Here is a 15,048-nt window from a genome sequence, read left to right as displayed (position 1 = left end):
CGGTAAGAGATACAGACGTGACTATATTTATCTTGTCTGAAATAAGACAAACAGAATAAGATTCTTATTAGCATTAAAACAATAAAACTAATCTGTTGCATTTATTTTAACAACAAATAATAAGTAAAACTAATTTGAGATGGTTATAAAAAAAATAAAAATAATTATGGCACGCTAAGTGGCCTATTGAAGGATTCTGTAGAAACAATCGAATATTGGCGTATCACCGAGCAGCGCTTCACTATACAAAGCATAAACAAAAACCGAACAAGAAAGCCAGAAAGAGACCACGCGACAGAGCGCGCGCAACCAATTTGCATTGTACCCTGGCTAGTAAACGTTTAAATTCTTATTTCGAACAGTTGGTCTCGTTCTGCATAATAACATCCGTAAGGCAATGGCAGTTGCTTGTCCAATCACAATGCTCGGCGCGACTTCGTGGGCGTAGTGCCGCGTCGCGATTGGCGGACTCGATTCGGCTTTTCACTCGATTTGTTGGTAGTACGGTCGCCGCAGTCGCGCCGCACGATTGTCGATTGTCGCCATTGTGCTTTGCCAACAGCGGACGCGCGACGGCCGCTTAGATTCGCACGGGTTATCGATAACAATAATCGAATAAATGCTACACTTTGTTGTATTAACGTGATCGCTGTTTTAATTTGTTTACGTGCAGTGCCGACGTACTTTATTTGACGTGTGTTGAAGGCTTCACCGTGGAGCTTGATTTGCATCAACGTGCCAGCGGTCACTTTATGAGGTAAACAAACTTCGCTTACTTGAACAACTTCTAGTTAGAGAGCCGTGAAGAAGCGTGGAAGTGCTGGTCAGCGAGGTCAAAACGCCGGGGTGTCAATGAACTTGTGCCGAATTGATTAGTTTCGCTACTGTTTTGGGGAAGCCGCTGCGAGTTCTCATTGTCCATTTTTATTCGTTATGTCATTCCATTGTGTCTAATTGGAAACTCATCTGTTTTGAACTTGGCTTTGGATTTTGCTTTTTGACACAGCAAACAAACAACAAACCGTTTTTTCGAAATAAGTATCGATTAATTATTTGATTTAAGCGCTTTTGTCTATTGCATAATATCATTCATTTGTGTTATATACATTTTTACTATAACAGCACTTATCAACAGCTAATTGACTACTAAGAATATCCTACACAAATACATTCTTATTAGAATCACTCCTTCCTGGCTTTAGTCCCGGTTGCATCCTCACCACTCTGAACAGGAGCCCAGGATTTGACTTTGACCATGGATCCTGGATTGGGTGAGTCAGGTTTTTACATGAAGCGGCTCCCGTCTGACCTCCGTAACCTTTGCAGGGGAACCTAACCCTTATTGGATCGATTACGGTTACACATCTAGTCGTTTCCCTCACCGTAACAGCATCGGTTAGTGCTGAAACTAATGTAGGTGCATTACTTCGAAAATAGTCATTGGTCACATGGCCGAGGTGAGATTCGAACGTGTGCCTTTTTAAAAACTCTTATAAAATCTCAAAATCTTAAAAAAAAGAGAGAGTTCTCTTATAAAATCTATCGATTCACTCGCCGTATTTAAAAAAAGACATATTACCACAAATGTCCCTATTAAAGTAAAAATGGTTTGGGTGTACGAGATATTGTGCTTAATAACTTAGTAGTAAGTTTGTAATCATGGTTTGTTATTTTAGTTTTATTTAATTTTTTTCATCTAACTTTTAAGTAGGTATGTATACTTTTACTTTATTATGTAACCGTTTCAAGGCAACGAACGAACATACATACATACATAAAATCACGCTTTTTTCCCGGAGGGGTAGGCAGAGACTACCTCTTTCCACTTGACACGAACGAACATCTATAATATTATTGTAAATAGTAATTTAAGTTCTCATGTAGGTAAATGACAAATTGATTTATGAGAATAAATGTCTTTTAACCTAAACCTAACCTAGCCTTTTTGCGCCATACACCTTTTAAGCACCCACCTTACCGATTCTATCACCGACGCTCCTCAATAAACGACGACTTATAAGAATCACATTTACTTATAATTATTTAATACGGATTTGCCGTGTGGTTCCCAGCACCAATACAAAAAAGAATAGAACCACTCCATCTCTTTCCCATGGATGTCGTAAAAGGCGACTAAGGGATATTCTTACACAAATTGGGATTCTTTTTTAGGCGATGGGCTTGCAACCTGTCACTATTTGAATCTCAATTCTATCTTAAAGCCAGATAGCTGAACGTGACCTATCAATCTTTACAAGACTGTTGGCTCTGTCTACACCGCAAGGGATATAGACGTGACCATATGTACTTATGTATGTATGTATTGATCTAATACGGAAATTCTAATTGGAAAGTTAGAAATAAGTATGTATTAGGTTATACTTAAAGTTGCGTGTGGTTCCTGGCACCAATACAAAAAAGAATAGGACCACTCCATCTCTTTCCGTCGTCGATGTCGTAAAAAACGACTAAGGGATAGGATTACACACTTGGGATTATTTTTAGGCGATGGGCTAGTGCCCTTTGACTAGATACATAAGATCTATAAGGTCTGTAGAGTTAGTGGTTCCGGCTGAGCGTTGTCTGTCAGTCACTCAGTACCTAACGAAAGAGTTTTATAATACATACAGATTTTAAAGACTGTTATAAAATGTGAACAATAAATATAATGGCGGAATTTCGGAGTAACCAGACATTATTGGTTGTTCTCGTGAAGCCAAAACAGTGGCCAATTGCCCCATTACGAGATGATAATAAAGAATTGTGCCGTCGTTTTAACCGACTACAGAAAAGGAGGTTCTGCTTTCGAACTGAACTGTTTGTGTTTGTTTTAAATACTGATCCGTTTTTAATGTGTTTTGCATTATTGAATTTTCTCTACATGTTCTTAGATAAAGTTCATAGGGTATATGTAAGGATTTGAATAAGGTATTTGGGGAGGTCGACAAGTATTTTCAAGACTGTTGGCTCTGTCTATCACGTGTGGGTGTGTCATCGAAGACTTTTGTAACGGAACAAATCATGAAAAATTTGATTAATTATAAAAATGGAAATTTAATTAATTTTTATCACATACTTAATTATTTTGTATGAAAATAGATTTTTTTTAATGAACAAAGGTTACCTATCGCTTTAGTATCTAATATTAACTATATAAATAGTTATACCTAACTTATAGATTAACATCCAATAAGAAAAAGCTATTTTTGAATCGAACCCGAGACCTTTAGTTCCAGAGGCGAGAATCCGACAGGCTGTTAAGTTGGTAGACCATTTTATAGTTTGTACCTAAAACATCTCTTGAGCGAATCATTGATGATTGAGGATGATATCTTGTCAGGTCAAATTAGAAAATAATTTTTTTTATTGGCCTGAGTCGTATATAGTCCAAAGCCTATAAAACAAAGTATTTCACCAAGATAACTTTCGCTGGCATTATAAACTTTTTCACATTTTTAGTTACCTAAATTACGAATAAAACATTTGTTACTTAATTGATACTTTTATTAACAATATATTCAAAAGTATCCATAATAAAAGTGTTTACACCATAATCGGTCGCATTTATTCCACTAAACTACCACAAAATATTCTTTTATGGCAACACCAGGACAATGATTTGAAAAAGGAACGCAAAGAAATGCAGCAGTGGCCCGGCTCAATTAGGCATTTTACAGATTGCCTAATGAAGGCACAATTGCACCGCCTTTATAGCCGGTGTTGTAAAATTATTTTTATTATTTTTACACTTTTACAATGATCGTTAGCTCTTTGATGCGGCCGGCAGATCAAATGATGGGTCATTGACCTGATTCTATTATTCGAGTGAACGAGTGCCTAATTCCATCGATTATTTGTTGCCTTAATTGGATAGTTAAGTTTGTTTTCATTTACTGTCCTTATAGCGTAGCTGTATTTGCTGTTTGGTAGGTAAACTCACAAATGTGAACAAAGAGCACGATTTGGTAGGCGTTTTGAAAAGAATTGCTAAATTGCACTGTATTTTTGAAAACCTTATTCATTTATTTTTTCAATTATGTACTGATGAACTTCTCAAATTAATAGGACTTTAATAAAGATTTAACTCTACTCAACAAAATAAGGGATCTCAAATTTGGTTCGGCGCTAAAAAATATTTTTTTTTTACATTTTTTGCTATTTGTTTTCCGGTTTAAGGCTATAAATCTAGTTTTTTTTCTTACTTTTTTTCATTTGTTTTCCAGCCAGTATCCTAATAACTAATGAGGTTGCCTCTCATTTCAACTGCCTGTTTAACCTTTGCGCTAAATTATGAGACCCAGAAACGTGGGTCTTTTTCAAGACTTTTTTTTACAATTCTATTTTTGAATCGTGAAATCTTAGGGTGTGCGGGATAAGAAACGCATAGAAATCGCGAGGAACGATTTAGTATAATTAGATTCTTATAAGACTTTCTCACCATTACACACCATTATTTATTATCATTTTGTTTACTCTGTTGTTCTAAAATTTATGAATTTTACATGTAATAGTTGTAAATTACAGGGATTATAATAAAATGACATGTCATGAAAAGTAAATAAAAGATTCGATTTTTTGGCATTTGTCGAAATTACAGAAAAAGCTCACTTATGATCGTTGGCATGTATGTTACCTACATGCTTAATATATCTTACAACAATTAAGTAGGTACCTAATTTAAAATGCAACAGTACTTGAAAGTCAATAAAGAATAATATATTCATTATGTAAAAAAAATAACATACATATTTACATATAAGTACTTATTAGTGTCATAAATATCTATAGTTAAAATAGTTATCTACTTTATTGTTTACTATCATTTTCAACTGTTCACACAACTGTTATTATTGATTAATTTGATGCTAATAAGAAAGATGGCAGAATTTATTAATAAACCTTAATAATGGGGATTATTCACGTATTTTACTTAATATAAGTATTTTCTTTAAAAAAGTTAATTTCTCAACATGTTTTTTATCTTGTGTCTTTGTAGTATTTCCTACCTGCAGAGTAATAAGATCAGTTCTGTCGTATACATAGATACATAGATATAGTCACGTCTACGGCCTCTGTGGCGCAGCGGTAGTGCGCTTGTCTGTGTCACCGGAGGTCCCGGGTTCGAATCCCGGCCAGGGCATGACGAGAAACGAACTTTCTCTGCCTGGCCTGGGTCTTGGATGTTTATCTATGTATATAAGTATTTATTCTAAATAATATATATAAGTATCGTTGAGTTAGTATCTCGTAACACAAGTTTTGTAGGTAATTTGTCCCGTATATATTTATTTATTTATATTTATTTATTTATATCCCTTGCGGGGTAGACAGAGGCAGTCTCGAAAAGACTGAAAAGCCACGTTCGGCTGTATGGTTTCATGATAGAATTGAGATTCAAACAGTGACAGGTTGCTAGCCCATAGCCTACAAGAAGAATCCCAAGTTCCAGTTCCAATCCATGGGAAAGATATGAAGTGGTTCTATGCTAAAGTTTCGGAAACCACACGGTAAAGTCGTACTTATAAGGCGACTAAGTTATGCAAGAGAGATGCCAAATCTTAAACATCAAATTTAACATACCTAAGTATAGGTAGGTACAGCTGATGACAAATTTTCTACAGTAAATATGCAAAGAAAGGTTACAATTAATAAAACCTATATTTTCTAAGATTTGGAAAAGAAAGTTTTCTCATTAATGTAACTTGCAAGAGTTTATAAACTATACTTACCTACTTATGTTTCTTCAGAAAATTATATTTCTTTCTGTCCCTTTTTAATTGGCCTTATTAGAAAGAAACGAACAGATAAATAGGTTATTCTTAGTATTTTTAATTAATTAAGGCGTTTACCTTAAAAGTCGTTAAAACGTAAGTACAGTAGGCCACATAAAAAAGTGTACTAGGTATCTTTGTGTCATAATGGTCAAAAAGGCCCTCTTCTCTAGAGAGATAAGGATGTCATTGAGACTATCACACGTAGGTACTCATTATTTTAATCTCAAATCCATACAGGCCTACGAGTCTTCGAGACTCTTGGTTTTGTCTGCCTCGTTAGTGAAATAGACGTGATATAAATGTAGTTGAACAAACATACCGCCAGATCACTAAAGTTGAAAGTGAAAGGCGACAAGAAGTACAATTTTAGAGTTCCGTAAATAAAAATTAAAAACGGGACCCTATTACTAAACCTTCGCTACATACATACATATATATAGTCACGTCTATATCCCTTGCGGGTTAGACAGGGCCAATTGTCTTGAAAGGCTGACAGGCCACGTTCAGCTTTTTGGCTTTATGATAGAATTGAGATTCAAATAGTGACAGGTTACTAGCCCATCGCCTAAAAGAAGAATCCCAATTTTATAAGCCTATCCCTTAATCGCCTTTAACGACATCCATGGGAAAGAAGTGGTCCTATCTTTCAAGACCGCCGGCTCTGTCTACCCCGCAAGGGCTATAAACGTGATTATAATGGTACGGAACCCACTGTGCGTGAGTCCAACTCGCACTTGACCGGTTTTGTGGTTAACACCACCTCAGTTCTTGCCGCCGCAAACAATCATGTTTTAAGTTTGCCCTTCTTGTTAGAGGCTAGCGTTTCACTCAGAGATTGAGACAAAACGATCACTTCTCAGAACTTATTGTTGTATAAGGTTCAGATTTGAGTGCTAACTACAATTTGCTTCGGTATATTATCACAAAATTCCAAAAATAAACATATTAAATTATCAAACTAATCGATGAAACTATTTTTCACTTTACATATATACATATAATCAAGTCTTAATCCCTTGCGGGGTAGACAGAGCCAACAGTCTTGAAAAGACTGAATGGCAACATTCAGCTATTTGGCTTAATGATAGAAATGATATTCAAATAGTCACAGGTTGCTAGCCCATCGCCTAAAAAAGAATTCCAAGTAGTGTAAGCACATAGTCGCCTCTTACGACATCCATGGGAAAGAGATGGAGTGGTCCTATTCCCTTTTGTATTGGTGCTGGGAACCACACGGCTAAAACTTATTGTTGAATAAGCTTCAGATTTGACTGCTAACTACAATTTGCTTCGGTATATTATCCCAAAATAAAAAAAAAAATTAATTACCAAATTAATTGATGACACAATTTTTCTGATTTTTCTCTTCATATACATACATAATATATTTAATCACCCTTGCGGGGCAGACAGGGTCAAGAGTCTTAAAAATACTGATAGACCACGTTCAGTTGTGACAGGTACGAAGCTCATCGCCTAGAAGAAGAATCCCGTCCCAAGTTGAAATCCCAAAGTTTTGAGCCTATCCCTTAGTCGCATTTTACGACATCCATGGAAACTATATGATTTTTATCTTTAGAAATTATTTTTATTTACAATTACAAACTAATAGGATTATCAGACGTTGTTAATCAGGTTTTTACAAGAATCGACTACCGCCTGATTTTTGTAACCTTTACAGAGGAAAGAGGTCAGAGTGAAAGACCATTTATTATAATCAAATATGGAGAGAGACATATGCGAATATTCCCTAAGTCGCCTTCAACGACATGATGTACATATGTTTTTTTTTTAAATTATTTCACAATGTATATAAAAATACCATTGTTTGCTTTTCTATACAATTGCCAAATCCGTTCTATTTATATTGAACCTTAGCACCTCATGTTCCGTCATTATTGTTATAATCATGTTATTACAATGTGATTTAAAGAAACTACACGGCGTCTGTTCTCGCCGCTGTTAAGACAAACAGACGATCATATTGTTTAGTTTTCTTATTAGCGAGCCTGGTTCCTCTGTGTTTGTTCAGAGACGAAGATGTGAGGTGTTGTGCAGACTCTGATGCGTCGTGTTTATGGTCTTGGTGACTTACATACACACATACATAAAATCACGCCTCTTTCCCGAAGGCGTAGGCAGAGACTACCTCTTTCCACTTGCCACGATCACTGCATACTTCCTTCGCTTCATCCACATTCATACCTCTCTTCATGCAAGCTCGGCGGTTTCGGGCACTTTTGACCTGACCCATTACCAGGACTTGGTGACTTAGTTTCTCAAATCTAGCAACATTGTTTATGTCTATGCAGTGATCTTTAGATTTACTCATATCACTTGCATTTATTTATATAGTCACATCTAGGTATATCCATTGCGGGGTAGACAGAGACAACAGTCTTGAAAGACTGAGAGGCCACGCTCAGCTGTTTGGCTTTAAGATAGAATTGAGATTCAAATAGTGACAGGTTGCTAGCCCATCGCCTAAAATAAGAATCCAAAGGTTATAAGCCTTAGTCGCCTCTTACGGCATCCATGGTAAATGAGATACTCTGGTCCTATTCTTATCCATCATTTTCTTAAATTTATATCGATTACAAGATCTGAAGAACCGAATAAATCAAATTCGATCAATTGATTAGCTAAAGGCTTACAAACTTGGAATTCCTTTTTGTCAACCTGTCACTTTTTGAATCTCAGTTCTATCATTAAGCCAAACAGCTGAACGTGGCCATTCAGTCTTTTCAAGACTGTTGGCCCTGTCTACTCCACAAGGTATATAGACGTGACCATATGTATGTATGATTTGCTAAAACAACAAAAACGACTTCGATTTTATTCACGGTATTATCGTTCACACACGTATCTACTATACTACGTTCTCTTGGTAATTGCCAGGGCAAATTTGCGGCGTTCTTGGTCCCCCGGCCCCGTCTTGTTTAAACTGCGGTGTCGTCTCAAGTAAGCCAGTTTGTGTTCGTCGGTTGCTACTGTTGGCGCACCAAATACCACAAATACTGTTAACGCATTTACAACTTTACTTTGTGAGGTTGTTTCCTGCTAAGCTTTGAAAAAAAAATTGAAAAATCTTTTTTTCCAAGCCTTAGTTTCTAAAACTACACCTAGTAAGCTTAGAAAAGCCTGCGGCAGGGGGACCCGCTCTTCCAAAAACATAATATTTACTTAGGCCTAGTCAAAGAATCCTCAGAAGCTTAAATCACAGGGTTATTAATAGTACTAGCTGTGCCCGTGACTACGTCCGCGTGGAATAGTTATTTTGGGCATCATTGAAGCCCTCAAGGATGAATAATTTACCCCGTTTTTTTTTTTCACATTTTCCATTATTTCTTTGCTTCTCATAGTTGCATCGTGATGTTATGTAGCCTAAAGCCTTTCTTGAAAAATGATCTATTCAACGCAAAAATAATTTTTAAATTCCAACCAGTAGTTTCTGAGATAAGCGCGTTCAAACAAACAAACAAACTCTTCAGCTTTATAATCCTACTACTATTATAAAGGCGAAAGTTTGTATGGATGTTTGTTACTCTTTCACGCAAAAACTACTGAACCGATTACCATGAAATTTGGTATGTAGGTAGCTGAAGACCCAGAATAACACATAGGCTTTTTATCCCAGAGTTCCCGCGGGATTGATAGGGTTTCCATGCGGACGAAGTCGCGGGCGGCCTCTAGTATTAGTATAGATTAAAGCTAAGCCCTTGTTTGTCAAGCTTCGATTTCATTGAAAAATCATTGCACATAGAAATTAATTTTGCAGATAGCAACCACAAGATAAAATTAAAGTAATGATGATGAATCTAAATTAGATGAATCTGAGAGGACTATGAATCAATTGATTTCTTCAAAGTGCACTTAGAGGTGTATAGTGGATAATTTGGATAAACTACGGCATAGAAAAGTTTATCATGCTGTAAATACAGAAGACTGTCGCAGTATATTGACGGTAGCCTGTAAAATCCTGTCCAAATATTGACTGGTAACTATTTATTCTGTAAACCTGTTACCATCTTGTATTATTTCTTAACATTTTTGTCTAGATATGTTCTTACTATCTACTACTATACTTCTTACTTTTCTGATATTTTTTGATCTTTCTTCAACCTTTTTTTTTATCTTTTCTCGTGAATTCATTTTGGATTTCCCATCATCTGTTTCTCTTTTTTTTTATTTTCCAATACTTTCAAATTTTTCAAAGCTCAAACAGCGAGTTACTTAACATATTGTAAAAGGTTTAAGAAAGTTGTCTGCCTGCCTGTCATCAATCTGTCTTCGTTGCTAATTCTCCTCCATCTACAAATATGAGACTTAGGCCCTGCTGGATTCTGGATTGGATTCTTTCCTATTGTTGTCTATTGTATGCTGAAGTAGTGACCTTGAGATTCTGTTTCAAGTCATTCTTGACGGCCTTGACGCGGCATTCGTTTATCAGTGACACCGGAGATCCCGGGTTCAAATCTCGGCCAGGGCATGATGAGAAACTAACTTTCTCTGAGCGGCCTGTGTCTTGGATCTATATATGTTTTAATTATAAAATACAGTATCGTTGAATTAGTATCTCATAACACAAATCTTGAACTTACTTCGTGGCTAACTCAATCTGTGTAAACTGTACCGTTAATAAAAATTGCAAACCCGTTATTAAATTATTGTTAATACATACATAAAATTACGCCTCTTTCCCGGAGGGGTAGGCAGAGACTACCTCTTTCCACTTTGCCACGATCTCTGCATAGATATTTCCTTCGCTTCATCCACATTCATAACTCTCTTTATGCAAGCTCGGCGGTTTCAAACAAATTATTAATTATTAATTTATTGTTAATCTTTTACATCTGTTTATTGTTAATCTCATTTGTAATGTAATTTGTGTCATTCACAATTATAATGCCGACTCCTAACTATAGGATCTCTACAAACCGTTGCTTCCTTCTCGTCAATATTAGCTTAGGATTTCACAGGCTACTGCAAAACTACTGTCAGCTGTGACATTCTTGACATATTTACTGGAGCCTTGAAGTGGCTGCTATTTAAGGCATGTGCTAATTGTTAAGAACTTCCAAAGGTGTGTTCCTTTTGAGATCAAAAGATCTTTTACATCTTGTTATTCCTCACTTCAAATAAAGCTTTGTATAAATGTGTTCATTTAAAGTTTTGACGAAATGGGGTGAAGAAAAGCTTAGTTTTGGAAAACCAGCTCGTTTCAATAACATATGTACATGGAATCACTTCTATACCCTTTGCGAGGAAGATAGAACCGACAGTCTTGAAAAGACTAGAGAGAGACGTTCAGCGGCATGGCTTATTCATAGAATTGACATTTAGATAGTGACAAGTTGCTAGCCCATCGCCTACAAGAAGAATCTCAAGTTTATAAGCCTATCCTTTAGTCGCCTTAACGACATCCGTGGGAAATAAGTAAAAAAACTATGTAGTGGTCCTATTTCGTTATATTCTATCTATTCTATTTATCTATTTATATTCTAATTCTTTTCACGAACAATAAAATTAGGGCCGTTGTGCATTATAGTATCACTTATAAAAGACGTTAATCTAACAAAAAATTGCATGATCAATGCACACTTTTCCAATATATCTATCATTTTAAACAACAACATCATCAATGTAAACCATTGAATCAACCCACTCCAACCCAACAAATTGATAAACGTATGCTACAAAATCATTGTATCTCCCGGGTCCCCTTTCCTAATTCGAGGGTGGTATGTTAATTTGCTTATTCCAAACGAGTTTACATTTCTGCAATTTGTAATGATTCCTGGTTAGTTACATTTCACGTTTAGTTTTGCGGTTGTAGGTACTTATGAAATTAGCGAGGTATTTGGTATTGGTAATTTAATTTAGTTACGTGAATTTGATTGATTTCAACATACATACCTAGTACGTATATAGAACATTTGTTAGTATAAATTCTGTTACGTAGTCCCAGTTGAATAATACGAAACTCACAAACAAATTTCTATCTGTGGACACAATAGTTGAGGTTTTCTCTTCATTTGAACATACTGTCTAATCCGAATTTTAGTTAAATAGGTATATATTAAGACACTATGTATCAACTTAACAACAAATCTCATCAAAATAGACAAATGCACAGACTAGAAACAACGATTAAGAAATAAATTTTCGAAATTTAAACATAAGAATTGAGTAACATTAAATTAATACCTATTTCAAAAATGGAACCAAATTAGTATCCATATCGGCTTAAAATGGGAAGCGAGCTTGAAAAGGGAGGGACCAAACACCAATTTGTCAAACACCCTCTTGTACTTAACATTAATATTTTCCAGTCTTATGAGCACAATAATTGTCGCCCAAATATTAAAAGTTTTTTGCATGCACGTGGTGCGCGCTTTAGAAAACACGTCAGGGGTGGCTTATTAATGTTTGGGGCCTTATATTTTCTTGTTTATTGGTCACGTTTTGGATATGTGAAGCTGGTAGCTGGCAGCTATATCTTTTTTTTTAATTTAGAGAATTTCTTAGTCAAAAATGTAATGAGTTGATGATCGGTTACCTCCTTGTAATTTAATTTTGAGAACGTTTGATTTCAATCTGCTTGATGGTAAGCAAGATGAGGTCTAGGGTGGCGCACGAAAGTTATAACATCACCAATTTTAAAATTTAAAGCATTTGAAATTTTATGTGTTTGGAAATTCCTATGGGAGCAGAACCTCTTGTATCAAATTTGTTAAAAAAATATAATCACCGAAAGCTTTCTAAACTTAGGCATCTAATCATCAGTCATATAAAAGTAGAATGAATCTGCTCGGGGAAATAAATGAAAAGTGGAATAAATCACTATAGAAGATTTTTCTGAAAACATTACTCGAACGAGAAAAAACGCAAACAAAATAGCGCAAAATATTTTATTTATTTTCATGTTACGTGTTTGAGAATCTTGTGTACGTTGAGTTGTTTCAAATAAATCTTTCATTCATTCATTCGCAAAAAAAAGAAAGTCCTTCCAATTTGTAAGCAACTTAATAATACCAAACTAAAAATCATTCATCATTTTCTTTCTCAGTGCCGCTGGCGCGATGTGCGACCGGACCGGCTTCGGAGGGTCCATGGGTCACTTCCCCATGGGGCCCATGTCTGCCATGGGGGCCATCGGGAGCATGGGCTCCATCACCATGAACGGCCAGCAGACGAAGAAGTCCCCCGAGGAACATATAAAGAGGCCAATGAACGCGTTCATGGTCTGGTCCCGGTTACAGAGGAGAAAGATAGCCCAGGACAACCCGAAGATGCACAATTCTGAGATCTCCAAACGATTAGGTTAGTAACTTACTTGATTACTATATGATTTCATTAATTAAATTCTTACATTTCTACATACATACACATAGTCACGTCTATATTCCTTGCAGGGTAGATAAGAGTCAACAGTCTTGAAAAGACTGATGGGCCACGTTCAGCTCTTTGGCTTGATAGAATTGAGATTCAAATAGTGTAAGTTTGCTAGCCCATCGTCTAAAAGAAGAGTCCCAAGTTAATAAGCCTTTAGTCGCCTTTTACGACATCCATTGGAACGAGATGGAGTGGTTCTATTTTGTTTTATTGGTGCCGGGACTCACACGGCACAGTTTTGCATTTCTGCAGATTTTAACTTGTACAGCGTTTGGGAAGATGCGTGGTATGCTCTCATACAAATTACCTCAAAGTCTGAAGACTAAGGTCTTTGACCAGTGCGTGTAGCTAGTGACGCTGACGATGCTTGAACGTGGTCTCTAACCGCGGGTCTCTTATATAGGTGTCAATATAAGAGACCCGCAGTAGAGTCACTCTTATATAGACTCGGAGTCACTCACCGTGCTATAGAGATAGCTATACTCGGTGTTTCTCTTTAAGACCGAGCGAGGTTGAAATCATTGGGTCTATGTTCAGCAGTAGACGTCCTTTGATGTGATGATAATGTCCTCAAATTTTCAATCATGTAAGAAGTCCCAGAACTCTTACCGATAAATTTGCGCAATCATCCATTTAAGCGAATATGGATGAAGCGAAGGAAGTATGCAGAGATCGTGGCAAGTAGAAAGATGTAGTCTCAGCCTACGCCTCCGGGGAAGAGGCGTGATTTTATGTTGTGTTATGTTATCCATTTAAGCATAGAATAACGCCTCTTTCAACTCAGCAGAAACTACATCTTTTAACATGACACGTTACCTGCATTCATTATTTACTTCATCCACATTCATTAACTCCTTAGTTTTAGTTTAACTCCTAGAAGTCATCATGTCCTCAAAGGATGAAATCAAAATTCAGTCCCAATTTGCAATGATAATGAGACATTCAGACAGGATTATAAAGCGGAAACTATCGCTTAGCATATTAATAATAAACTTGGTGCAAGCTGAATGGAGCAGGTGCGAGGTATTATAGTACATTCATTATATGGTAATCAGCCGTGTTTTATCTGATACTAACTTTAAACTTTAGGCTTGCTTCAAGATAAAACGTTATAGTTAATGATGTCCTGTAATATATTTCTGGTGTTAGTTTCTGTTTTCGTTTTTGAGGATAATCGTGGATCTGCCTTCGTTTAAAATCGTTATTAAGGTCCAGTGATTTGGTTAGTCTTATTTTCAGGATACTGAAATTAACTAGAACTGCTCATGATGTTTTCTTCCCTTAGAAGATACCTATATGAAGATCTGTAGTAATAATATAAAGAATTAATAATAGTTCAAAAAGCACTCTCCCGTAAAAAGTCGGTATAACAATATATCTTGATCTGTAACCAAGATTGCGTCCCTTGTTTTCGCCGTCCAGGTAAATAAGTTGACACCAACATAGAATTTATAAATTAGAGTCGACACTTCAATAAATTAGCGTATTTATAAGCTCGGTTACGATCGGAAAAGGCTTTCAAGCGGCCGCGGCTTAATTTTCACATATATCAAAGCGCACAAATTTATATATTAAAAGAAAAAAAAAATCTTGTGCAATCAACTCGCAGAAGCGACGCTGCGGGACGCCGCCACTGAATTAATCAACGGGCAAAATTCAAAAAAAGAATCAAAAAATAGAATTCAGAAAAGGGGAGACACGGCGGAAGAATATGGAAAAATAAAACTGCCCATAGCCCGCTATTCTGCCGGTGACGGCGTGAGGAAACGCCATTTTCATTTTTTTTTGTTCCTTTTTCAAACGTACCGTGTTTACTGTAGCAGATAGTCTTCGCCATATTCATTTGGTCCTGTGGGGGCTTAGTCTATGATACAATAGG

General features: G+C 36.3%; 1 protein-coding gene across 1 annotated transcript in view; it reads left to right on the top strand.

The window, feature by feature from the left end:
• The first annotated feature begins 539 nt into the window (after window positions 1–539).
• The window catches only part of LOC106143671 (transcription factor SOX-21), a 49,437-nt gene continuing 34,928 nt past the window's right edge, over window positions 540–15,048 (top strand). Inside the window, exons 1-2 of the mRNA XM_013345805.2 lie at window positions 540–757; window positions 12,844–13,097. Coding sequence (XP_013201259.1) covers window positions 753–757; window positions 12,844–13,097 — 259 coding nt within the window. The 5' untranslated portion in view covers window positions 540–752. The remainder of the gene's footprint in view (window positions 758–12,843; window positions 13,098–15,048) is intronic.

Source organism: Amyelois transitella, chromosome 2 (assembly GCF_032362555.1).
Source record: "Amyelois transitella isolate CPQ chromosome 2, ilAmyTran1.1, whole genome shotgun sequence".
NCBI lineage: Eukaryota > Metazoa > Arthropoda > Insecta > Lepidoptera > Pyralidae > Amyelois > Amyelois transitella.
Note: the sequence above shows the minus strand (reverse complement) of the source record. Positions and strands in the feature narration are given on the sequence as shown.